The following is a 25,713-nucleotide window of genomic DNA, read 5'->3' on the forward strand; positions in this document are numbered from 1 at the left end:
TTACTTTTTTAAATTCAATACCTAAGCCCGTTTGTTTTTATTTTGTGGCGAAACTATGGGGACTGTGGGGCGTGCACGCGGATCGCCACTGACGCACTTAGGCCAATGGGGCGAGTCAACACACCTGGCTCAGGGATCGCGGCAGCGGCTGCTCTCTTTGTTAATCAGCAGAGACACATCCTCTCTCCTCTGTCACACAAAGTCTGAGCAAACTTTAGTATCTGCGTCTTTGGGCCAAACACAAGCTCCAACGCTATTGACCAGTGATCAGCTGCTCGATTCTTCACCGCACCACTCACAGACTGGAGCTCCGTGCGCTCTGGAGAGACCAGGCAGCCACAGGGCTGGGACACGTGGAATGGGTATACAGTCCAAGCAGAAATAAAATAATTTGCAATATATATATATCAGTGTGTTTCCAGTAATTAGCTTTAATTATAATTACAAAAAACACCAACAAATATTGCAAGTTTGGATTTTGTTTGTGGGATACTGTTATTTCTTATCAGTAGCTCAGCAGCACTGACGATGCCGAACCGAGAGGGCGCAGCATATCGTGCGCCCAGCAGTCGATGCGCACTCGCAGTTAGAAAACTGTAATTGAATAAACGTTCTATCACAAAGTCGCATGCCTAGACAGAAGGTATATATTTTTTAATGTAGGATTTGGAGTTTGATTGATTAAAACGGAGCAACTGAATGCACAATGACGCACATGCTTGGAGCCTTCGGGACGGAGATGGATGAATTTTTTTAAATGGTACACTTCCATGCGCCGGAAATCCGGCGCGGCGCCGAAAAACTTTAAGCCCTGAATACAAATAAAGAAAAAGCATTGAATGAGGAGGTGTGTCCACACTATTCACCGTTGGTGTATATGACAACATGCACACAGATTATTTAGCAGGACAAAGAACTGACCATGCATGTGTGTGAATTTTCCCCAATGAAGGAGTCTCTCAGGACCTGGGTGAGCTTACTGGCTCTGAATGGAGCGTGTGGTTTGTTACGACCAAGAGCTCTGATACACTCCTGAAACAAGAAGAGAGGGAAAGACAGGATATAGTAAATAAAAAGAATGAAATAAATGTGTATTTTGTCTTTTCACGAACAAACAAGTGGCAGAAAACACTGTGGACAACACTGCTGCCTTCCACAGAGCTTCAGGGCCAACAGGCTTTTGTTGATCTCAGCTCCTTCCAGACAGTCTGTCATGTGAGGTGGATCTGGACCCGTGCGGAGGACCACGCTACCAAGGCGGAATTGGGTGTAAAACAGGTTTATTGTAAGGGGTGGAGATGGTCCGGGAAGCAGTGGAGATGGATAGAGAGTTCTGGCAGCAGGGAGGGAGTAAAGCCGGGGATCGGCGGCCGTGGCGGCTCCGGTGGGGAGCAGAGTGTGGTGGCAGATGTTTGGTGGGGATCCCTGGCGGCGGTGCTGGTCCGGGGGTTCCGTGGCGGGGTCCAGTAACGGTTCGGTGGGGTCCGGGGGCACCAGGAGAATCGGAGAAGGGGGTCAAGGCAGGGAAGGCAGAGCAGGTTCGGAACAGAATGGGCCGGTCGGGGCAGGGGCAAGGAGCCTGGACAGCTGGTCCTAGGCAGACGAGAGGAAACAGAGTTAGTAAGGCACAAAAAGCATAGTAATCAAAAAATGGCGAGATGATGACTGACTGTGTGTCTAGTTTAACAATCTGACAGGGAGTGGAATGATGAGCCGGTTCTTATTGCTGAGGTGGTAATCAACGAGATGTCTTCCAGCTGCCCGGGATCCATGGATGTGGCTGATTACCTGAGTGGAGTCAGCTGAGAAGCTCAACTCCACTCAGGTGCCACACTGCAGGGGAAGACAGAGGTAGAGGAGCGGATGGGAGACTGAAAGGGAGACACAGAGACAGAGGAACAGAGAGGCAGAGAGACAGAGGAGAAAGGTAGGGAAAAGGGGTTTTTAGGGATGTCAGGTGGGGATGGGATGAGGAGAGGACCCTGACAGAGTCTGGCGGTCGGCAGTCGACGTATCGGCCCCCCTCTCATTTCCTGCAAGGTCGATGACCGAGAACTTCCCATGCATCTTTCCCTTCCTCCGAAGAATGATCTGGAACACCGCGTGGCTGCGGGATGAGTGAGCGTTGGCACACGTCTGCCCTGATGTTCTGGAAGAGAGAGGAAAGAGATGTAAAGATGAACAACAGGCGAACGAGGGTGAATGGAGAAAGAAAGACAATGACATTTGCACATGTAAGTAACAACAGTTGCAATATGTTTATCAAACATGTACTGAACAAATGCAGCAATGTTTCTGTTGTCCTACCTGCAGCTGTTGCCCACTTCAATGAGTTTCAGGACATTTTCTGTGCACTTGACCTCCTTCTCCTGAAGCCCCACAACCTGCATCTGCTGCTTCCCATCCTCCAGCACCCTCAGCTTGGATTTACGATTCAGGAGGTCAAACACCTGTCAGCACACACACAATACAGTCAGCGTCGGTTAGTGTTGATCACACATGAAATATGGTCACACCAATCACGAGATGATTACACTTGCCTTTTCATTGTAGATTTGAAAGAAGGCTGCATACACTTGTAGATCTAAATTCTTGTAATTGGGTTTCTTCAAAATGACAAATACATCCTGAGCCGCACAAAAAGAGATTTACGATTTCAACCGTGTTAAAGTAGAATCTCTATAAAATACCCACACAATTAAAATGTGAAGTAGTTTAGTCAACGAGGTGCATTAAATTAGGTCAGAAATCACAGCTCATCTGTTTACCAGCTAATGCATAAATTCCTTTCCAGCAGTCTTGGTTCTTTCCAGAGAAATCTCCGCCCATAGTCTACAATGCAATACAGGTGAAGATATAGTTACATTCAGCAGAGTTGAAACAAAGTAAAAACCCTCAGTTTCAGCTTTTGCAAGAGAAAAAGTCGTTGCCTGTAACTCACATGTGTTTTTCCGCTTCCTGTCTGTCCGTAGGCCAAGCAGGTGGCCATGCCCCTCTCAAAGATGGTCTCCACTAGAGGTCTGGCAGTGAACCTGCAGGAGAAGACAGAACACAAGTTTATTCTCTATCTGCTAAAGCAAGACATTACAAAGTGCATTGAGAGGACTTGTGTTATGATCGGTTGCTATATGAATAAAACTGAATTAAGCTTCGTCACAAGTGGGACGGTGGTCATGCGTGTGAACTCTGCACTTACCTAGGCAAAAACAAGGTCAAGCAAGACAAAAACACAAAGTACAGAGGAATATTAACAAGTGGCTTAAAATGTTAAAGTCAAATTAATATGAATTAACAAGGTTCCCACTCTTTTCTGGAAATCATTTTTCAGGACGGTTTCTGGTGTTTGTGTAGTGTCTTAGTATTATACATTTAGGATTCAGACTATTTTTGAAATCTATATTTACTCTGATTTCTTATGAATATATTATGTTGATTTACTCTTTATGTACCCTAAATTTCAATTTGCCATTTTTTTATTTTTGTCACCATTGTTTTTCATTTTCAAGATCTTATTTATTAACTTGCATTATTTTATCTACTCCTATTTTATAGTTAAGTGTGCATTAGTTACCAAGAACATTTTCACTTAATTTCCTATGGCAGATTTTTGTTCATTAAGAAGGTAGAACGAGATAAATCATTTTCCAGGACAATTCAAGCTTTTCCTGGGCATTTTATTTTCCATATGTTTTCCATGACTGCAAAATTGGTCTATCATTTTTCAGGTTTTCCAGGACGCGTGGGGACCCCGATTAGAGGTTCAGCGTCCCGTATTCCATCGGGCCGTTTTGAGATGTGCATAAGCATTTTTCAAAACTGACCAAAGCTGCAAATTCCATGATAGAAACACTATACACCCATGGAAAGCTTAGATTCTCATGAATCCGCCGGTATGAACCACTTTCAGATGTGATTACCACAGCGGGTAATATAAAAACATTTGTCCAACAAACAACAAATCACGTAAACAGCAAAACTCACCTTTGAAGGCTCATAACTGGTCACAGATGAAAATATTCCACAAAAAACGGCCATAATCCAAGCTTAGACATCCAGACAAAACAAGCCAGTATAATATATTGTCCAAAACATGTCTTGAAATCAGTAAATAATCCACAAATAGCACAAATATTTTTTTGCGTTTGAACAAGTTTTTTCTTTGATTGAAAACGTTTTTTTTGATTGAAGTGAAGTTTTTTCTGATTGAGAACATGTTTTGCGATTGGAGCAACTTTTTTTTCGACTGAAAAATAAAGAAACAAATTTACCTTCATACAGATGTGCCATGAGCATCACTTCACCAACATTTGGGTGTTCAGTTTTTATTTGTGACACTTCAATATCTAATTGTTGATCACTGATTAGATCAAATTTGATGTTGGAATATTGTAGTCTTGTAGTAATTTATAGAAAGTTGGCCTTGAGATTCCAAGAGTAGATGCTGCTTCAGTAAAAGTGGTTTTCAGGGAAAGAACATGTTCAAGCTCCTCTCTGGATATATCATGCCTTCCTTGGTAGGTACCCTACAACACAGGAAATAAATATGACTTTGAATATGTTTGGATCACAAAAGATGGCTAATTCAAAAAAAATTGAAACATATTAAAGACATTTATTACACATTTGAAGAAAATGTAATAACATTTCATTACAGATGAGCATTAAGCAGTCCATTCTGAAGAGAACTGTTGAGATAATACTCATTGCTGACTTACAGTTTAATGATATTAAATAATCTGGAAAATCCACATACTACAGCAACTCAGAAAAAATAAACATGAGTACTGATCAGTACTTACTGACTGAGAGGTCACTGGGGTGAAGTCTGGTGCTGTTAAAGATACCGTACCATCAGTGCCGGAGTCCTGAAGAGTTTAAGAATATGATTCAAATCAGAAACACGTAATTACGCTGTTACATGATGTATGTAATATGAAACCAGCAATAAAATTAAAGTGGAAATATTACACAAGTCATGTTAAAAACACAAATAGACATCTAGGTCAAATCAGTATGACAGCATAGCATGCGGTAGGATGTCAAAGTGGAGGTAGACGGTGTGGCTGATCTAAGAGCAGCGTAGTTCCGAACAGCCTGTAGAGACATTGTCAACGCATTAGCGACATTTCTTCAAAGTGTCAAAACGTGTGTGCTCAGAAATAACATTTTTAAAAAAGCAACTATACTATGCATGAAGTGAACTGACGCTAGTAGCAAATCTCGTCTGGGCTAACGTTAGCTCGTTTACAGTAAATAAGCCTTGCTTGAGCTAATGCAAGGCGAGAAACACTTACCGAGTGCTGTTGTGGCTCTGCGGCAGCCGTTGTAGCTGACGCGGGGTTAATTTCTTGTATAGCTGCCAGAACGGCCCTTCCAATACTTTCAGCCAAAGGTGAATCCCTCGACATTGTGTGGTAAGCGTGGGGCGCGTAGCGACAGTGACCGAGTGGAACCGAGATGACGGCAAGGCAGACATGACAGTTCACATATCACTAAGCGAGCTCCCCGAGCTTTTATTTTGGTACTTCCTGTAACCGGGAGTGTCAATTTGCATATTAGCTAAATATTTAGTTGGAACTGAGAGATTTAGATTTAACATTTAGATTTAGATTTAACATTTACATTTAGATTAACATTTACATTTAGATTTATTATTTAGATTTAGATTTAACATTTACATTTAATATTTGACATTTATCCTCGACATTTACTATTTAGATTTAATTATTTCAGTTATTTATGAGATGACATATATTGGTGTAAATGTCCTAAAAGGTGACCTGCAAAAATTCACACCAGTTGTTTTTTACATGGTTTACAGCTAAATGTGACGAAATGTTGCTGTTATTTTTTGCATGAGCTGCTTTACAAACAGCACCCCATGGAAAAGTCATTCTGTCGATCTTCACCTGACGTATGAACTTCCCCTTCTTTACTTCTTCTACAGCTCTCTCCAAATCCTTAAGAGAAGCTGAAGTCCTGTCTGTCTTCCACTAGTCTCAAAATTAAAATGTCACATCATTTTGGTTCTAACATGTAAAAATACCAAATAAAATTAATAATGTAATTATTTACCAATTATCAAATTTGCCTTCATCACAAAAATGCATCATCCAGGCGGTTTACAGTTCACTACATACTAACACTTTAGCCTCATTTAGTAGCTTACTAATGCACTAACGTGTACAATAGTTTCAGATGCCTCAATAATTATACAGACACGACACTCATAAAACCATGAAGAATTTACTTTGAGCAGGAAGCAATTGTTTTATACACTAAAATGTCTTATTCCATGTGCATGTAAAGGATACTTCTTCAAAAATGTTTGGCCACATGAACAATTTCTTCCGTGGTTTTCGAGAACCAACTAACCCACAGACTCTCCCCTAAGGGATATTTTCAAAAGGTGACATTTTTAAATCTGTGATTCTGTTCAAGGTGTCAAAGTACAGTCATCGCAATCCTTAAGATCCAGTCATTATTCGGGGCGAGTAACTCTTGATGCTTCAAAATCATTAAAATAACTTGATTTTAATCTGTATGAAGCTAAAACTCTCCACTTTAGTCTGTTTGAATGACGTGCACTAATAATGCTTATTGGAGAGATATTGGGCAGCAAAACGGAAAACTTTGACCAGCTGCAAGGAAAAGAGGATCTGGTGACCACAAATGTTTGTACAAAATTTCATGCCAATTTTTCAAACTCTTGTTGACATATTTCAGTGTGGACCAAATAGTTGGACCACTAGAATGCTACAAGCAGTCCAGTCCATTTATTTTTTCAACATAATACTGGAGCATTACATTATTATCTTCCAGGTGTAGTGGATTCTGAAGCTCCAAGCAGTTTATACTGCCGTAAACTTAGAACTTTTTCACCTGCTTTCTAGTGACCCAGCAAACAAACAAACAGACGTGGTGGAAAAAAAGAAAACAGAGGAGAATCTACTGGAACTGTAGTTTGACAGCAAAATGAATGAGTGGATAACCAAAAAATTCAATAATAGTAATGTTTTTTGCTTTGAAAATGTGGTTGTTTTAGATTTGTAATTTATTTTTCTTTGGTTTGGGGAAGTCCGACCTTCAAGACTATAGTAGAGGAAATTATGTTTTCAATGACAATTTTTTTCAATGACAACCAATACTGTCTCTATTTTAGCTCCATGAGGAAATGCCTGACCATCTGAGCAAAAAATGAGCTCTGCAAAATTAACCACACGATGAAAATGTAAAGGATTACAAATGATTAAGATTGATAGTTATGGGAGACTTGTAAGTTGTGGAGTGCAGGAAAAATAACTTCATCACTCATTGCAATGAGATGTGCTTGTCACTTTAAACCCTTGTAATACCACTTTGTTTACAAGGCATGTATTCTTTTTAACAAAATCTTCAAAATGCACACTCTTTTTAGAGCCAGAAACGATAAAAATGGAAAGAGTGGTTCAACTTTCCGACTGTTTGTAATAAATACCATCAGTTTTGTGTGATTACATAGAGAAAACATCTTGAAAATAAGCTTAAAATTGTCAGATTTCATTGTAGTCACTTTATTTAAAATGTCAAATTTAAAAATTCACCAAAAATAACGATGGTATTTGTAAAAAAAAAAAAGAAACCCAAAGATTCTCTGCTCTGCACGGCCACTGAGAAGCCATGACTGACTCAGGGCAGTTTTGAGCAACAACCATGTGACCAAAATCCAGACACTTTTTGGGTGAAGCTTTCAATTCATTTTCAATCCATTTTATTTACAAGTTCAAATGTGTGATCTCAAGACAAAAGTAAAGACAAAATTATAGAGAGAAACCCAACAAATCCAAAATTTCCTTTGGATTCCCTGTCTGAGCAAGCACTTGGCGACAGTGGGGAGGTAAAACTCCCTTTTTCAGGAAGAACCCTCCGGCAGAACCAGGCTCAGACAGAGCGGCCATCTGCCTCGACCGGTTGGGGTGAGGGGAAAGAAGACTGAGAACGGGATACAGAAAAGTCATGAGATCAAAACACAAGAGAACAAGAAAGCCAGCCAAGGATTCTGAGGTCAGGAACTGTGAGTCCGAAATGTTAGTCCAGTCCATCACTGCTGCTCAGTTCATCACATCGGACACACAGCAGCAGCAGAACTTCTTCTTAATCCAAGAGAAGACACGTTGGAAGCAGTTCTTCTTCATTGTCTTTCTCTGCTCCTCATTGACTTCAGTGTCTTCATCATCATAACCATCCTTGCTGTCCTCGGTGTCTTCGGCAGTGTCAGCGTCGTCACTGTCCTCGTGCTCACTGCTCTTAAGGTCATCGTCCTCATCGGGCAAGCCTGTCAGGTTAATTCTGTTTTCTGGGTCTGCAGGCTTAACCATGATGAACTTGCTGGTGGAGGGTTTCGGTTCATCGCTAAAAAAGGAAACATACACTGTTGGGTTTACATCTGACAAGCAGAGAATGTAAACATGGAAATCAACAAAAGTCCATATCAGTCTTTTGTCACCTGCTGGGCTGCTAATGTCTCACAACCTGTGTACAAAGTAAATAGAAACACACTTACCAACTCCTGGTGGGGGAGCTGCTGTTGAGGTAGCTTTTGGTGATGAAAGGATGGTTGAGGATACCACTGGGGGTGATTCTGTCGTCCTCATTCCACTGAAGCATCGCCTTCAGCAGCTCGATGCACTCCCTCCTCTCATCAGCCTCTGCTGGGTTGTCCGTCTCAGAATACACCTGGTGCAGAAAACATTTGGAAAGTCCAACAGCGGTCAAATCACCTTCCACCGTCAAATGTGAATACCATAAATGAACGGGACTTTTCAGCAACTAGCTGCTGCTTCCAAAACTACCTACCGTTTTCATTTCATCCAGAGAGTCCAACTTGTAAACCGTGGGGTCGGAGTGGACGAGATCGCTCTCAAAATACTCTCGAGGTGTCTGAAAGAAGAAAACAATGATGCTTACTAAAGTCTTTATCTTATTGAGTGAGTAAAGGTCAGAGGTAAAATCACAGTAGGAGTATTGTACCTTCAGCCGCCACAAACCATCAGACTTTTTCTGAAAAAATAATTGCGATCTCAGGCCAGCATCGATGAGATGTTGCGGCGGCAGACCCAGCAGACGGATCATGCGTCGGAGCTGCAAACAAAACAGAACACCATGTTAGACCTGAAGCTAATCCTGTGACGGCTTCTAATGTGCTTCGGCTGCAGTAATTTACTCACTGTAAAGTATTCCGAGTCTGAGCCTGATCCGAAGAGACTATCTTCAGTCATCATCCAGGCCATCACGCAGCCTAAGGACCAAACGTCGATGGCCTCTGAATACGGCAGGCCCAGGGTGATTTCTGGAGCTCTGAATGTGGAAAAAACAGCAAATGAAGATGTGACACAGTAGACAGTAAGGAGACAGCGCTGAATTCAAGATTTCTCAATGTTTAAAAAGTATCGGTATTTCATACCTATATTCAAGTACTTGGAATAGCTCTCCTGCTTGGGCTTCGGATCTGTACTTGGCCAAACCAAAGTCAATCAGCTTGACTTTGAAGGGCTGCTTCACATGATCCACCATCATGATGTTATCCTCCTTCACATCACAGTGGATTATGCCAGCACTCTTTGTTGCATTCAAAGCAACAGCCATCTGCAAGTAACAACATTTATCAGGAGTTTGTTCAAGAAATGTGTCAGATGACAATAAAAGTAGAAGTTGTCAAGGTTAATCAACCACCCATGTTGATTCTAGCACCACTGAAGGAGAGAAATAGAAGGAGACAATAGAAGGTCACACCTGCTGAATAACTGTACGGACGTGTTCCATTCGCATTGGCTGTGCGAAATTCTCCACGTAGTCCCACAGGTCGATGTCCAATTTCTCGAGCACCAGGAGCCGCGTATCTTCGAAGAAGACGTCTCCTTTGTATTCAATGATGTTGGACTCCTTTGAATTGTGGCTCATGAGCTTTTTCAGGATTTCTGCCTGTGGAGACACAATATGTTTGCTTAGCCACATAGTCCAATCAGTTCTTCTCAACAACTAAAAAGTACACAGCATGACCAGTACCACTACTCAGAATCTTGTAGTAGTACTTTCTCTTTTTAAAACAATGTCTTTTCTTATGTCACCGTTCAGCTGAAATCAGTGTCCTACCTCATGGTCCAGATTGTTCCATGTGGGCATCTTTATAGCCACGTGCTCTTCAGTGTTGTTTTTCACACAGTCCAGCACTCTTCCAAAGCCTCCATCTCTCAGTTCTTTCACCACCGTGTAGCCTGTTGTCAATTCGAAACCCTGCCATGCGATACTCCCCTCGGAGGAAGACGAGGATGAGGATGAGGATGAGGATGAGGATGAGGATGAGGATGAACTTTGAAAGTTCATTTTGATCTTGTCCCAGAAGTCTGAAAGTGAAACAGACACAAAAGAGAACCATATTCTATGGATGTCTTGTTGAACCATTGGTAATCTACCACACTGTTGTGATCTCAGTTTTCAATCATATTTGCTAAATATTGAACCAGTTATCATAAAACAACAGCACTGAGTGTTACAACCTGTTCTGAATTGTGTTATAAGGCATACTGGACAGTATTGCAGCAAAACTACATGGATGTTTCCTCAGAAACTCCAAAGTGTTCACTTCATTAAACAGAAGAGTGGAGTTACTTACTTCACAAAAGTTTGGTTATCTAGATTTTGCTGAAATGTGGATGTCTCTGAGTTTGGTGTTAAGCTGGTTTCACTAAACTACTCAATAAACCAATAAATAACTCAATAAAATCAATTGAAATGGTGTCTCCACTCAGAGTTTTTGTGTTTGTCATGAATTCTAGAATGAGTTTAAAAACAATTTGAAAATTTCTCAGCATTGTTTCATTTTGAAAATGACATTTTAAATGACTAAAACTGGCCCTGTTTTTCTCATCTATCTACACTTAATAACTTATAGTGACATATTATGAGTAATGTTGTAATAAATTGTTGAAATCTCTCCATGTTGCAAGTTAAGGAAACAGAACGAGCTATTACCTTACTTATTACACTAGCTGAATTAATTTACTTATCAGAAAAAAGTGACCTTAAATCTTGCTCACATCAACACATCACATTATCATTATATACTCCAAAATGAATATTTCCCAGTAGAAAAATCCTGCTATCCCAACATATCTATGCATTTGGTCATGGTTATAGTCAAATTATTCCAAGTTTTCAGCTTTAAAACCAAATTTTGTCTTAACAAAAATGTTTGTCCTGCTCTTTACAGGAGTACTGCTTAGTTTTAGTCCAGTTTATCCAGTTATGACCAAACCTGAACACATCACTTCCCTTCCACACTGCTAAGATCTTACTTTTTAATAACAAGATGTTAAAAATTACAAGACAAGTAAAAAACTGAGTGTTACATCCTGTTCTGACTCACAGATTTCATTACAAATTGGACAGAGTTGTAGAAAAATACATTTTAAAACTTCCTTCTCAATGTTTCCTCTGGTGTTTGCTTCATCAAACAGAGCAGTGAAGTCACTTACCTCAAAAATCTTGGGTTCTTTGGATTTTGTTGAAAGGTTAACGTTGAGATTAATCTCAATGTCCTGCTTGTTTCAAGTAGTACTGTTGTCTTGTTGAAATCTGTAAGACACTGTGCAGAACTGTCTGCACCCTGATTTAAATGCAGCACTACCTCGTTCAAATGTAAACAAAGCAGCATATATATAATGTTGTTATTTTTTAAACTTTTAACTGTCATATTTACTGTAAAGAAAGCACACAGTGGATAAATTTGGGTTCATGTAAAATGCTGAAACACTGGTGTAGTCATTGTATATGAGGAATATGGCTTTCCAAAGGGAACAAACTTGGAGTTAGTCGAGCCTTTGGAGAAAACATGTTGGGGGTAAATTGTGCCATCAATTATGTTGAAGTAAAATTTAAAATTTTCCATCTCATATAATGTAAGATCTGTCTCCATTTGTTCATGTATGACCTGATGGGCTGAAAAGTCACTCTGTGGATCTTCACCTGACGTATGAACTTCCCCTTCTTTACTTCTTCTACAGCTCTCTCCAAATCCTTAAGAGAAGTTGAAGTCCTGTCTGTCTTCCATTAGTCTCAAAATTAAAATGTCACATCATTTTGGTTCTAACATGTAAAAATACCAAATAAAAGTAATTAATAAAGTAATTATTTACCAAAAATCAAATTTGCCTTCATCACAAAAATGCATCATCCAGGTGGTTTATCCATCCATCCACTCTCTATACACCGCTTCATCCTCACTGGGGTCACAGCGGTGCTGGAGCCCATCCCAGCTGACTCGGGCGAAGGCAGGGGACACCCTGGACAGGTCGCCAGTCTGTCACAGGGATACATATATAGACAAACAATCACTCTCACATTCACACCTACGGGCAATTTAGAGTAACCAATTAACCTCAGCATATTTTTGGACTGTGGGAGGAAGCCAGAGTACCCAGAGAAAACCCACGCATGTACAGGGAGAACATGCAAACTCCATGCAGAAAGATCCCAGACCCACCCCGGGATTCGAACCGGGGATCTTCTTGCTGCAAGGCAAAGTGCTAACCACTTACGCCACGTTTCATTGTCCTGCTGTTGGTTGATCGGTTCCACCCAAATGGACCTGTTCCAGCAGGTTTCCGGAGATCACAGCTGAATGCCGCTTGATTTAAAAATGATGGTTCTCAGGCCTTAGCCAAGAAAAACGGGTGTTGATGAAAAACTGCTCAGATTAAGAAAAATAAATGCTGGTTCTGAATCTGTTCTTCAGATTAAAACGAATAACGTCGGTTTAAAATTGAGCAAAATGTCTCCTTAAGTTACAAAAATATTAAGCGATAAATAGTTAACGTGTCTGTGTGTGTGTGTGTGTGTGTGTGTGTGTGTTTTGGTGGAGTGCTCCACCTGCTGGGAGAGGTAGCAGCAAAGTCATCAAACTCAAAGGTATTGGTATGCGAGTGCTCAGGGCGACTCCCCTGACCGCCCTGGGAGAAGGGGATGTCTGAGGGACTAATCCCAAACTCCTTCACTCTACACAGCAGCAACCAGCCACAGCAGCACACAGAGGGGCACAGGGTGGGAGACGAGAAGGGAGAAAAAGGCAGGAAAAAAGAGGAGTGAGAAGGAATACAAGAGTCAGAAAGAACTACTGAGAGTAAGCAGAGAAATTTGCATAAACGGCACCATACAGCTAATCTAAATCTATACAACAACCACTAGGGATTATAGGAGAATTACAAGAGCTAATATTTCACCAGAGGGAATCATTTCCTTTGTTTCCTGTAGAAACAAGGCATTGTGCACATTACTGTAGTGGCTCAACATATTCCCACCTGTTGGCAAAGCGTAGAGTGTTGACTGTGCTCGCACAGGACGTCATGCCAGGAGAGATCGTTGCAATCTGTTTTCAGAAAGAGAAAACCATTCAGATTAATATCTATGGAGATACAGTATGGACACACCTTCAAGGATACCTATGATTTTACTCGCCATCTTCATAACCTGGTGAAGATGGCGAGGAAAATCATAGGTACCCCTGTTCCACTGATGCCACAAGACTTATTTATGCAGGCCACCATCAGGCAAGCAAACAGTATTCTTGCTGATCCATCCCATGTCCTGTTCACACAGTGTGAGCTGTTGAATTCAGGCAGGAGGTACAGAGTCCTGCTGTGAAGCTCAACTGTTTTAAAAATTCTTTCATCCCCGTCTCAGTCAAGCTCATTAATCAGCGGCTAGGTGCAGCTACCAAAGGGAGGTAATTGGGGATGTGCGAAATGTATGCATGGGGGAATGTGTGTATTTTGTTTTATTTAATATTGTTTTAACTTAGTTATTATATGTCATGTATTTATCATGTATTCTTAATAGTATGTGTTCTGTTTTATTGTTTTGCTGTGCAGCTTGACTTCTTGCCTTGTCTAAGACTAATTTCTCCCACAGGAGACAATAAAGTAAACTTGAACTTCTCATTCAGTGCTTTTTATTTCATTATTTTGTACATTGTAGATTAATACTGAAGACATCAAAACTATAAAATAAGACATATACAATTATATTGTCAACAAAAAGTGTTCATCTTCAGTATTAATCTACAATGTACAAAACAATACAAATAAAGAAAAAGCATTGAATGAGGAGGTGTGTCCACACTATTCACCGTTGGTGTATATGACAACATGCACCCAGATTATTTAGCAGGACAAAGAACTGACCATGCATGTGCGTGAATTTTCCCCAATGAAGGAGTCTCTCAGGACCTGGGTGAGCTTACTGGCTCTGAATGGAGCGTGTGGTTTGTTACGACCAAGAGCTCTGATACACTCCTGAAACAAGAAGAGAGGGAAAGACAGGATATAGTAAATAAAAAGAATGAAATAAATGTGTATTTTGTCTTTTCACGAACAAACAAGTGGCAGAAAACACTGTGGACAACACTGCTGCCGTCCACAGAGCTTCAGGGCCAACAGGTTTTTGTTGATCTCAGCTCCTTCCAGACAGTCTGTCATGTGAGGTGGATCTGGACCCGTGCGGAGGACCACGCTACCAAGGCGGAATTGGGTGTAAAACAGGTTTATTGTAAGGGGTGGAGATGGTCCGGGAAGCAGTGGAGGTGGATAGAGGGTTCTGGCAGCAGGGAGGGAGTAAAGCCGGGGATCGGCGGCCGTGGCGCCTCCGGTGGGGAGCAGAGTGTGGTGGCAGATGTTTGGTGCGGATCCCTGGCGGCGGTGCTGGTCCGGGGGTTCCGTGGCGGGGTCCAGTAACGGTTCGGTGGGGTCCGGGGGGCACCAGGAGACGAGGATAGGGGAGGAGAATCGGAGAAGGGGTCAAGGCAGGGAAGGCAGAGCAGGTTCGGAACAGAATGGGCTGGTCGGGGCAGGGGCAAGGAGCCTGGACAGCTGGTCCTAGGCAGACGAGAGGAAACAGAGTTAGTAAGGCGCAAAAAGCATAGTAATCACAAAATGGCGAGATGATGACTGACTGTGTGTCTAGTTTAACAATCTGACAGGGAGTGGAATGATGAGCCGGTTCTTATTGCTGAGGTGGTAATCAACGAGATGTCTTCCAGCTGCCCGGGATCCATGGATGTGGCTGATTACCTGAGTGGAGTCAGCTGAGAAGCTCAACTCCACTCAGGTGCCACACTGCAGGGGAAGACAGAGGTAGAGGAGCGGATGGGAGACTGAAAGGGAGACACAGAGACAGAGGAACAGAGAGGCAGAGAGACAGAGGAGAAAGGTAGGGAAAAGGGGTTTTTAGGGATGTCAGGTGGGGATGGGATGAGGAGAGGACCCTGACAGAGTCTGGCGGTCGGCAGTCGACGTATCGGCCCCCCACTCATTTCCTGCAAGGTCGATGACGGAGAACTTCCCATGCATCTTTCCCTTCCTCCGAAGAATGCTCTGGAACACCACGTGGCTGCGGGATGAGTGAGCGTTGGCACACGTCTGCCCTGATGTTCTGGAAGAGAGAGGAAAGAGATGTAAAGATGAACAACAGGCGAACGAGGGTGAATGGAGAAAGAAAGACAATGACATTTGCACATGTAAGTAACAACAGTTGCAATATGTTTATCAAACATGTACTGAACAAATGCCGCAATGTTTCTGTTGTCCTACCTGCAGCTGTTGCCCACTTCAATGAGTTTCAGGACATCTTCTGTGCACTTGACCTCCTTCTCTTGAAGCCCCACATCCTGCATCTGCTGCTTCCCATCCTCCAGCACCCTCAGCTTGGATTTACGATTCAGGAGGTCAAACACCTGTCAGCACACACACAATACAGTCAGCGTCGGTTAGTGTTGATCACACATGAAATATGGTCACACCAATCACGAGATGATTACACTTGCCTTTTCATTGTAGATTTGAAAGAAGGCTGCATACACTTGTAGATCTAAATTCTTGTAATTGGGTTTCTTCAAAATGACAAATACATCCTGAGCCGCACAAAAAGAGATTTATGATTTCAACCGTGTTAAAGTAGAATCTCTACAAAATACCCACACAATTAAAATGTGAAGTAGTTTAGTCAACAAGGTGCATTAAATTAGGTCAGAAATCACAGCTCATCTGTTTACCAGCTAATGCATAAATTCCTGTCCAGCAGTCTTGGTTCTTTCCAGAGAAATCTCCACCCATAGTCTACAATGCAATACAGGTGAAGATATATTTAGTTACATTCAGCAGAGTTGAAACAAAGTAAAAACCCTCAGTTTCAGCTTTTGCAAGAGAAAAAGTCGTTGCCTGTAACTCACATGTGTTTTTCCGCTTCCTGTCTGTCCGTAGGCCAAGCAGGTGGCCATGCCCCTCTCAAAGATGGTCTCCACTGGAGGTCTGGCAGTGAACCTGCAGGAGAAGACAGAACACAAGTTTATTCTCTATCTGCTAAAGCAAGATACAATAAATAATTATGTGCACACACAATAAACATGTTAGTCACTAATTCAGATCTGTAAAACAACACAATGTGCTCATTGTATTGTTTAGTCAGTCAGGTGTGACCTGTTCAGTGCTCATCATTATTATTGGAATACAACAAGTATAATGATATAATGATTAATAGTTTTATTATTGTTAACATAATAGCAACCAGTTTGACAAATGCTCAAATGCACTTTAGGATATACAGCTTCTGAAGCAAGTTTATTATTCAGTGCTGGAGCGTGGGGCTACCTGTGAGGTTTTTCTCTACAACAATGTCTTGTCCTCACATTACAAAGTGCATCGAGAGGACTTGTGTTATGATCGGTTGCTATATGAATAAAACTGAATTAAGCTTCGTCACAAGTGGGACGGTGGTCATGCGTGTGAACTCTGCACTTACCTAGGCAAGAACAAGGTCAAGCAAGACAAAAACACAAAGTACAGAGGAATATTAACAAGTGGCTTAAAATGTTAAAGTCAAATTAATATGAATTAACAAGGTTCCCACTCTTTTCTGGAAATCATTTTTCAGGACGGTTTCTGGCGTTTGTGTAGTGTCTTAGTATTATACATTTAGGATTCAGACTATTTGTTAAATCTTTATTTACTCTGATTTCTTATGAATATATTATGTTGATTTACTGTTTATGTACCCTAAATTTCAATTTGCCATTTTTTTTTATTTTTGTCACCATTGTTTTTCATTTTCAAGATCTTATTTATTAACTTGCATTATTTTAGCTACTCCTATTTTATAGTTAAGTGTGCATTAGTTACCAAGAACATTTTCACTTAATTTCCTATGTCTGATTTTTGTTCATTAAGAAGGTAGAACGAGATAAATCATTTTCCAGGACAATTCAAGCCTTTCCTGGGCATTTTATTTTCCATATGTTTTCCATGACTGCAAAATTGGTCTATCATTTTTCAGGTTTTCCAGGACGCGTGGGGACCCCGATTAGAGGTTCAGCGTCCCGTATTCGGGCCGTTTTGAGATGTGCATCAGCATTTTTCAAAACTGACCAAAGCTGCAAACTCCATGATAGAAACACTATACACCCATGGAAAGCTTAGATTCTCATGAATCCGCCGGTATGAACCACTTTCAGATGTGATTACCACAGCGGGTAATATAAACACATTTGTCCAACAAACAACAAATCACGTAAACAGCAAAACTCACCTTTGAAGGCTCATAACTGGTCACAGATGAAAATATTCCACAAAAAACGGCCATAATCCAAGCTTAGACATCCAGACAAAACAAGCCAGTATAATATATTGTCCAAAACATGTCTTGAAATCAGTAAATAATCCACAAATAGCACAAATATTTTTTTGCGTTTGAACAAGTTTTTTCTTTGATTGAAAACGTTTTGTTTTTTTTTTAATTGAAGTGAAGTTTTTCTGATTGAGAACATGTTTTGCGATTGGAGCAACTTTTTTTTCGACTGAAAAATAAAACAAATTTACCTTCATACAGATGCGCCATGAGCATCACTTCACCAACATTTGGGTGTTCAGTTTTTATTTGTGACACTTCAATATCGAGTGGTTGATCACTGATTAGATCAAATTTTGATGTTGGAATATTGTAGTCTTGTAGTAATTTATAGAAAGTTGGCCTTGAGATTCCAAGAGTAGATGCTGCTTCAGTAAAAGTGGTTTTCAGGGAAAGAACATGTTCAAGCTCCTCTCTGGATATATCATGCCTTCCTTGGTAGGTACCCTACAACACAGGAAATAAATATTACTTTAAATATGTTTGGATCACAAAAGATGGCTAATTCAAAAGAAATTGAAACATATTAAAGACATTTATTACACATTTGAAGAAAATGTAATAACATTTCATTACAGATGAGCATTAAGCAGTCCATTCTGAAGAGAACTGTTGAGATAATACTCATTGCTGACTTACAGTTGAATGATATTAAATAATCTGGAAAATCCACATATTACAGCAACTCAGAAAAAATAAACATGAGTACTGATCAGTACTTACTGACTGAGAGGTCACTGGGGTGAAGTCTGGTGCTGTTAAAGATACCGTACCATCAGTGCCGGAGTCCTGAAGAGTTTAAGAATATGATTCAAATCAGAAACACGTAATTACGCTGTTACATGATGTATGTAATATGAAACCAGCAATAAAATTAAAGTGGAAATATTACACAAGTCATGTTAAAAACACAAATAGACATCTAGGTCAAATCAGTATGACAGCATAGCATGCGGTAGGATGTCAAAGTGGAGGTAGACGGTGTGGCTGATCTAAGAGCAGCGTAGTTCCGGACAGCCTGTAGAGACATTGTCAACGCATTAGCGACATTTCTTCAATGTGTCAAAACGTGTGTGCTCAGAAATAACATTTTTAAAAAAGCAACTATACTATGCATGAAGTGAACTGACGCTAGTAGCAAATCTCGTCTGGGCTAACGTTAGCTCGTTTACAGTAAATAAGCCTTGCTTGATGTAATATACGTCGTGTACGACGCCATGTCAGGTGATCAACAGGTCTCCTTTTATTCTGTGGTCTCACAACACAGTAACAACATGAACAAGCTACAGTGTCATCTAGGGGACAAACCGAATATTGCAGCTCTTATAATGAATACACTACATCTCCCTTTCTCAAGATAATTCTTTCTTTCCTGTAGAAGAATGCTGTAACCGTTGTGAACCAGGTAAGTAACTATATCACCCAAAAGTACTCAAACATTCTACCGTCTACACCTTTCCTGCGTATCACAAAAACAATTAACTTCAACCCAACACTCCGTATTTCAATTCTAACAGAACATAACTTATCCTCAAAGTCATGACAATATCACATCATTACAATCAGTATACAGCAGTTAAATATCAACCTTTGTGGCTTTTTTTTTTTATATATATATATATATACGCATACACATCTTTATTCAAACCGTGAACCAAACCATAACAGTCAGTAAGTTAGCCTATTTTAATTATTCCAAATAACGTTTTGGCACTCTTACTGGTCTTCCACAGCGTGTTGTAGTCACAGGGCTATTTACAGTCTCATCAGTCACTACTCTTGGACTGGGTGGTACAGTGTAACAGTCAGGTGTGGGATTGGGTGTATCAGCACTTGACAAAGTGCCTTGTCCCACATCGCCTGAGTGCTCTGATAGTGTGTCATCAGGTGTCCCTGGGAAAGATGTCTCTTTAGTTTTGAGCAAGTGTCTGCGATTCCTTCTGTACATTTGTCCTTCCGTCGTTTTGACTATGTAGGATCTTGGCAAGTCATGTTTCTGTATCACTGTAGCTGATTCCCACTTGCTGCCTTGTCTAATCCTCACATGCTCACCAACCTGGAGATGAGGCAGTGTCCTGGTTCCTCGATCAAAGTAATGTTTCTGTCTTTGTTGTCTGTTCACAAGGTTGCTCCTAACATTGTCATAGAGAGCTGGCTGCAGCAATGTTTTTGTCACCGGTAATTTTGACTTGAGCCTTCTCCCCAAGAGCATCTGAGCAGGTGAGAGGCCAACCCCGCTCAGTGGCGTGTTCCGGTATTCCAGCAGGGCCAAGTATGGGTCTCCAGAGCTGTCCTGTGCTTTTCTCAACAGGTTTTTCACTGTCTGAACAGCTCTCTCAACTTGCCCATTTGACTGTGGAAACGTCGGACTGGAGGTGGTGTGTTTAAACCCCCAGTCGGTGCTGAAGTCCACCATCTCCTGACTCACCAGCTGTCTACCATTGTCTGAAAATAACTCATCTGGCACACCATGCCTTGCAAAGATAGACTTGAGTGCAACGATTACATGTTTGCTTGAGGTTCCACTCAGCTTCACAATCTCTGGAAACTTCGAAAAATAATCCACACACAAAAGAAACTCTGCATCATTGAAATGAAACAAATCCACACCTATCTTTTCCCATGCTCTCTCAGGTACTGCATGTGACATGAGTGGCTCTTTAGGATTCTCATTTTTGTGTGCATTGCATACAGTACACTGAGATACAACTTCCTCTATCTGTTTTGCCATACCTGGCCAGTACAGTATGTCACGGGCTCTCTCTTTACACTTAACTATACCCATGTGTGACTCGTGGATTTTTCTGAGCATTTCACTTCTCAGTGTGTTTGGAACTACTAACCTTGAGTTCTTGAATATTAGTCCATCAGTATAACACAGTTCTTCTCTGAATGTCCAGTATTGTTTGATTTTGTCTGGAAGCAGTCTCTGTTTATCCGGCCATCCTTTCAGAATTGCATTCGCGACCAGTCCCAACTCTGCATCTTCTTCCGTGGCCTTTCTGAATTCCTGCAACTTTTCCTTTGATACTGGAAGTTGCTGGCTGACAGAGTTAACTTCCAGCTCGTCATCAAGAAGTTTCTCATTTTGTTCTTTCAGAAACTCTCTGCTTAGAGCATCAGCGATATGCATTTCCTTGCCTGGTTTGTATTTGACTTCAAGACTGTACTTTTGAAGCCTCAAGAGCATTCTTTGCAACCTGGCTGGGGCGCTGAGAAGTGACTTTTTAAATATCACTTCCAGTGGTTTATGATCACTTTCTACATGTACATGTCTTCCATATAGATACTGGTGAAACTTCTCACAGCCAAATACAATTGCAAGCAGCTCTTTCTCAATTTCTGCATAACGTTTTTGACAGTCGGTTACCGCTCTGGAGCCATATGCCACTGGATGTCCCTCTTGAAGTAGCACAGCTCCCAAACCCTCAGAACTCGCATCAACAGACAATGTTACTGGCTTGTCGACATCATAGTACTTGAGCACTGGTGCTCGGCTTACAAGAACTTTTAGTTTGTCAAAACTTTGTTGTTGTTCTGTCCCCAGTGCCATTCTGCATTTCCTTCCAGCTTCCTCAGAGGGGCACTGATATCCGAGAGGTTAGGGATGAACTTGGAGAGGTATTGAAGTAACCCAGTGAACCTCTGGAGCGCAGCTTTATCTTCTGGTGCAGGCATGTCTTGAATCGCTCTGATCTTTTCAGGATCAGGCTTGAGTCCTTCCTCACTGAGCACATGTCCAATGTAAGTGATTTCAGTCATTCTTATTTTACACTTACTTTTGTTCAGTTTCAGATTAATGCTTCTGAGGCGATCTAGCAGTTGCCTCAAACGAATGTCATGCTGCTCTATGCTCTCTCCCCAAACTAGAATATCATCCATTACATTGACTACACCTTCTAGCCCTTCTAGGTGTCTGGCCATGCACCTCTGGAACACCTCTGGTGCTGATGATATACCAAATGGAAGCCTTTTAAATCGATATCTCCCAAATGGTGTATTGAAGGTACACAGGTGAGAGCTTTGTTCATCTAGTTGGATTTGCCAAAATCCATGATTTGCATCCAAAACTGAAAAGCATTTGGCATTTGGCATTTCAGCTACCACTTCTTCTATTGTACGTAGTGGGTGGTGTTCTCTCTTAATGGCTTTATTGAGGTCTTGTGGGTCAATACAGATCCGGACTTTGTTAGGTTTTGTTACAGTCACCATACTGTTTACCCAATCTCTAGGTTCCGTTTGTTTGGTTATCACCCCTAAACTTTCCATTCTCTTCAGTTCTGTCTCAATCTTGTCTTTTAGTGCGACAGGAACTTTCCTGGGTGCATGAACAACTGGAGTAACATCTGGATTCGTCTTGATGTGGTGCACTCCTGGTATGCAGCCTAATCCAGAGAACAAGTCCTCATATTCACTAAGAATGTCACTCTCTGTTTTAAGTACATGTAGTCTTTTGACAAGACCCATTTCTTCACATGACTGTCCTCCCAGGATTGCAGGTGCCTTGTTCTTTATTACTTCAAATTCCACATCATACTTGTTATCTTTGTACTGACAGGTCAGCATGATTCTTCCTTTAGCTTGAATTTTGTGACCTGCATATGCAACAAGCTTGGAATGTGATTTGCTCATCTTTTTGTCCAATCTCAGCTTTCTGAGGTCACTCACAGAAATGACGTTACAGTCAGCTCCTGTATCCAGCCTGAATTTCAAAACTTTCTGGTTGACAATCAGATTTTCTTGCCACTTTTCTTTCTTTGTATCCACAGTATTGATCTGTGAGACTGGGTTGTCATGTTTATCTGCTTGGATTGTGCAATAAAGAGTTCATCATCGGCCTCTGCTTTGTTTATCTGTTGCACTTTATGGTTATCTGTGTGTCTTCTGAATTACACATTTTTGCATAGTGATTCTTTCTGTGGCAGGCTTTGCACACTTGTCCGTAGGCAGGACATTTCCTTGGCTCATGTCTGTATCCACATCTGGTGCAGTTTCCTTGATTTTTCATCTTTGTACTCTGTGATGTGGCACCTTTAGCTTGCTGTCTGTCATGCTGTTTTTGCTTGGAGACTTTGTTAACCGGAACTTCAACCTCTTCATGTAGACTTTTGAGCTGAGTCTCAGATAGCTCACTGGCTCTACAAATATCTATTGCTTTTTTCAGCGTGAGGTCAGGTTCTCTTAGAAGTCGTCCTCTAACTTGATCATTTGTGATGCCACACACGATCCGATCGCCGAATCAGTGAGTCTGCGAGATGCTCAAAACTCACAGTCTCTTGCCTTATTCTTCAAATCTGTCATACACACGTGGACAAAACTGTTGGTACCCCTCAGTTAAAGAAGGAAAAACCCACAATTCTCACTGAAATCACTTGAAACTCACAAAAGTAACAATAAATAAAAATTTATTGAAAATTAAATAATCAAAAATAGCCATTACTTTTGAATTGTTGATTAACATAATTATTAAAAAAAACAAACTAATGAAACGGGCCTGGACAAAAATGATGGTACCTCTATAAAAGATTGAAAACTATTTGACCAGAGTGACATGATTAACTCAGGTGTGTCATTTAAATGACATCACAGGTGTTTCCAAACTCATAATCAGTCAGTCTGCCTATTTAAAGGGAGACAAGTAGTCACCCTGCCTGTTTGGTGAAAAGGTGTGTACCACACTGAACATGGACAACAGAAAGCGAAGGAGAGAATTGTCCCAGGAACATCCGAAAAAAAATGATAGACAAACATCTTAAAGGTAAAGGCTATAAGACCATCTCTAAACAGCTTGAAGTTCCTGTGACAACAGTGGCTCATATTATTCAGAAGTTCAAGACCCACGGGACAGTAGCCCAACCTCCCTGGACGTGGCCGCAAGAGGAAAATTGATGACAAATTGAAGAGACGGATCGTTCGAATTGTATCCAAAGAGCCCAGAGCAACCTCCAAAGAATTAAAGGTGAACTCCAAGGCCAAGGTACATCAGTGTCAGATCGCACCCATTCGTCGTTGTTTGAGCCAAAGTGGACTTCATGGGAGACGACCAAGGAGGACACCACTGCTGAAAAAAACTCATAAAAAAGCCAGACTGGAATTTGCAAAAATGCATGTTGACAAGCCACAAAGCTTCTGGGAGAATGTCCTTTGGACAGATGAGACCAAACTGGAGCTTTTTGGTAAGGCACATCAACTCTATGTTCATAGACTCAAAAACCAAGCATACGAAGAAAAGAACACTGTCCCTACGGTGAAACATGGAGGAGGCTCAGTAATGTTTTGGGGCTGCTTTGCTGCATCTGGCACAGGGTGTCTTGAAAGTGTGCAAGGTACGATGAAATCTGAAGACTATCAAGGCATTCTGGAGAGAAATGTGCTGCCTCGTGTCAGAAAGCTTGGTCTCAGTCGCAGGTCATGGGTCTTCCAACAGGACAACCATCCAAAACACACAGCCAAAAACACCCAAGAATGGCTGAGAGAAAAGCGTTGGACTATTCTAAAGTGGCCTTCTATGAGCCCAGATCTGAATCCCATTGAACATATGTGGAAGGAGCTGAAACATGCCATTTGGAGAAGACACCCATCAAACCTGAGACAACTGGAGCTGTTTGCTCATGAGGAGTGGGCCAAAATACCTGTTGACAGCTGCAGAACGCTCATTGACAAATACAGAAATCGTTTAATTGCAGTGATTGCCTCAAAAGGTTGTGCAACAAAATATTAAGTTATGGGTACCATCATTTTTGTCCAGCCCTATTTCATTAGTTTGTTTTTTTAAATAATTATGTTAATCAACAATTCAAAAGTGATGGCTGATTTTGATTATTTAATTTTCAATAAATTTTTATTTATTGTTACTTTTGTGAGTTTCAAGTGATTTCAGTGAGAATTGTGGGTTTTTCCTTCTTTAAATGAGGGGTACCAACAATTTTGTCCACGTGTGTATATGCATCAATACCTTCAGACTTTCCTTGTACTCGTGTGAAGAATAAATGTCTTAAATATGTTACATTTTTCCGTGGCTCACAATGTCGGCGAAACAGCTCTTTCAAAACGTCGTAGTCATCCACGTCTTCATCGAAGTCAAGCGTATTAAAAACTTTAATTGCTTCGTCCCCGGCCACGTGCAGAAATGTGGCTCTTTTCACTTCGTCAGACTCTTCATTAACTCCGCTGGCAACAAGAAAAAGTTCAAACCTCTGGATCCAGATCCTCCAATTTTCCGCTAGATTTCCTTCTAGACTTAGTGAGGTCGGGGGTTTCATCTGCTCCATGTCCTTTTCTCTGCCTCAACTTCTAGATTCATTCTGACACCATGTAATATACGTTGTGTACGACGCCATGTCAGGTGATCAACAGGTCTCCTTTTATTCTCTGGTCTCACAACACAGTAACATCATGAACAAGCTACAGTGTCATCTAGGGGACAAACCCAATATTGCAGCTCTTATAATGAATACACTATACTTGAGCTAATGCAAGGCGAGAAACACTTACCCAGTGCTGTTGTGGCTCTGCGGCAGCCGTTGTAGCTGACACTGGGTTAATTTCTTGTATAGCTGCCAGAACGGCCCTTCCAATACTTTCAGCCAAAGGTGAATCCCTCGACATTGTGTGGTAAGCGTGGGGCGTAGCGACAGTGACCGAGTGGAACCGAGATGACGGCAAGGCAGACATGACAGTTCACATATCACTAAGCGAGCTCCCCGAGCTTTTATTTTGGTACTTCCTGTAACCGGGAGTGTCAATTTGCACATTCGCTAAATATTTAGTTGGAACTGAGAGATTTAGATTTAACATTTAGATTTAGATTTCACATTTAGATTTAGATTTAACATTTAGATTTAGATTAACATTTAGATTTAGATTTATTTTAGATTTAGATTTATTATTTAGCTTTAGATTTAAATTTAGATTTAGATTTAACATTTAGATTTAGATTATTATTTAGATTTAGATTTAAAATTTAGATTTAGATTTAAATTTAGATTTAGATTTATTATTTAG

At 41.0% G+C, this 25,713-nt stretch overlaps 2 protein-coding genes across 6 annotated transcripts; both read right to left on the reverse strand.

Annotated features, from left to right (window-relative positions):
• Positions 1-1,573: 1,573 nt before the first annotated feature.
• On the reverse strand, positions 1,574-25,225 carry LOC127535065 (kinesin-like protein KIF2A). 5 transcript variants are annotated; one of them, XR_007943709.1, is made up of 7 exons: positions 5,295-5,493; positions 4,800-4,865; positions 3,982-4,523; positions 2,942-3,032; positions 2,769-2,832; positions 2,308-2,627; positions 1,631-2,149 (listed from the first exon to the last, which is right to left on the reverse strand). XR_007943709.1 is itself a non-coding variant. In XM_051951938.1 (2 exons), the coding sequence occupies exons 1-2, from the start codon at positions 15,701-15,703 to the stop codon at positions 1,954-1,956; spliced, it is 279 nt and encodes a 92-aa protein (XP_051807898.1). In that variant the 5' UTR covers positions 15,704-15,907; the 3' UTR covers positions 1,574-1,953. The 5 variants fall into 5 exon arrangements, 1 of the variants encoding a protein (XP_051807898.1); XR_007943711.1 differs by lacking the exons at positions 3,982-4,523; positions 4,800-4,865; positions 5,295-5,493 and adding an exon at positions 17,611-17,759 and having other exon boundaries at positions 1,574-2,149; XR_007943708.1 differs by lacking the exons at positions 1,631-2,149; positions 2,308-2,627; positions 2,769-2,832; ... (2 more) ...; positions 4,800-4,865; positions 5,295-5,493 and adding exons at positions 17,952-18,156; positions 18,433-18,498; positions 18,602-18,727; positions 25,204-25,225.
• On the reverse strand, positions 7,734-11,610 carry LOC127535063 (homeodomain-interacting protein kinase 1-like). Its single transcript, XM_051951928.1, has 9 exons — positions 11,514-11,610; positions 10,132-10,382; positions 9,772-9,960; positions 9,443-9,624; positions 9,207-9,336; positions 9,010-9,120; positions 8,836-8,919; positions 8,543-8,715; positions 7,734-8,391 (listed from the first exon to the last, which is right to left on the reverse strand). The coding sequence occupies exons 2-9, from the start codon at positions 10,360-10,362 to the stop codon at positions 8,091-8,093; spliced, it is 1,401 nt and encodes a 466-aa protein (XP_051807888.1). The 5' UTR covers positions 10,363-10,382; positions 11,514-11,610; the 3' UTR covers positions 7,734-8,090.
• Positions 25,226-25,713: the final 488 nt, after the last annotated feature.

This window comes from Acanthochromis polyacanthus, chromosome 8, assembly GCF_021347895.1.
Source record: "Acanthochromis polyacanthus isolate Apoly-LR-REF ecotype Palm Island chromosome 8, KAUST_Apoly_ChrSc, whole genome shotgun sequence".
NCBI classification, from domain to species: domain Eukaryota; kingdom Metazoa; phylum Chordata; class Actinopteri; family Pomacentridae; genus Acanthochromis; species Acanthochromis polyacanthus.

Coding starts and splice junctions, on each gene's coding strand:
- LOC127535065 (XM_051951938.1), bottom strand. CDS start 15,703: ATGCAGGATGTGGGGCTTCAAGAGAAGGAGGTCAAGTGCACAGAAGAT. Junction 2,150..15,620: donor GAAGTGGGCAACAGCTGCAG/GTAGGACAACAG, acceptor TCTCTCTTCCAG/AACATCAGGGCAGACGTGTG.
- LOC127535063 (XM_051951928.1), bottom strand. CDS start 10,362: ATGAACTTTCAAAGTTCATCCTCATCCTCATCCTCATCCTCATCCTCA. Junction 9,337..9,442: donor TTCCAAGTACTTGAATATAG/GTATGAAATACC, acceptor TTCCACATTCAG/AGCTCCAGAAATCACCCTGG. Junction 8,716..8,835: donor CTCTGGATGAAATGAAAACG/GTAGGTAGTTTT, acceptor TTTCTGCACCAG/GTGTATTCTGAGACGGACAA.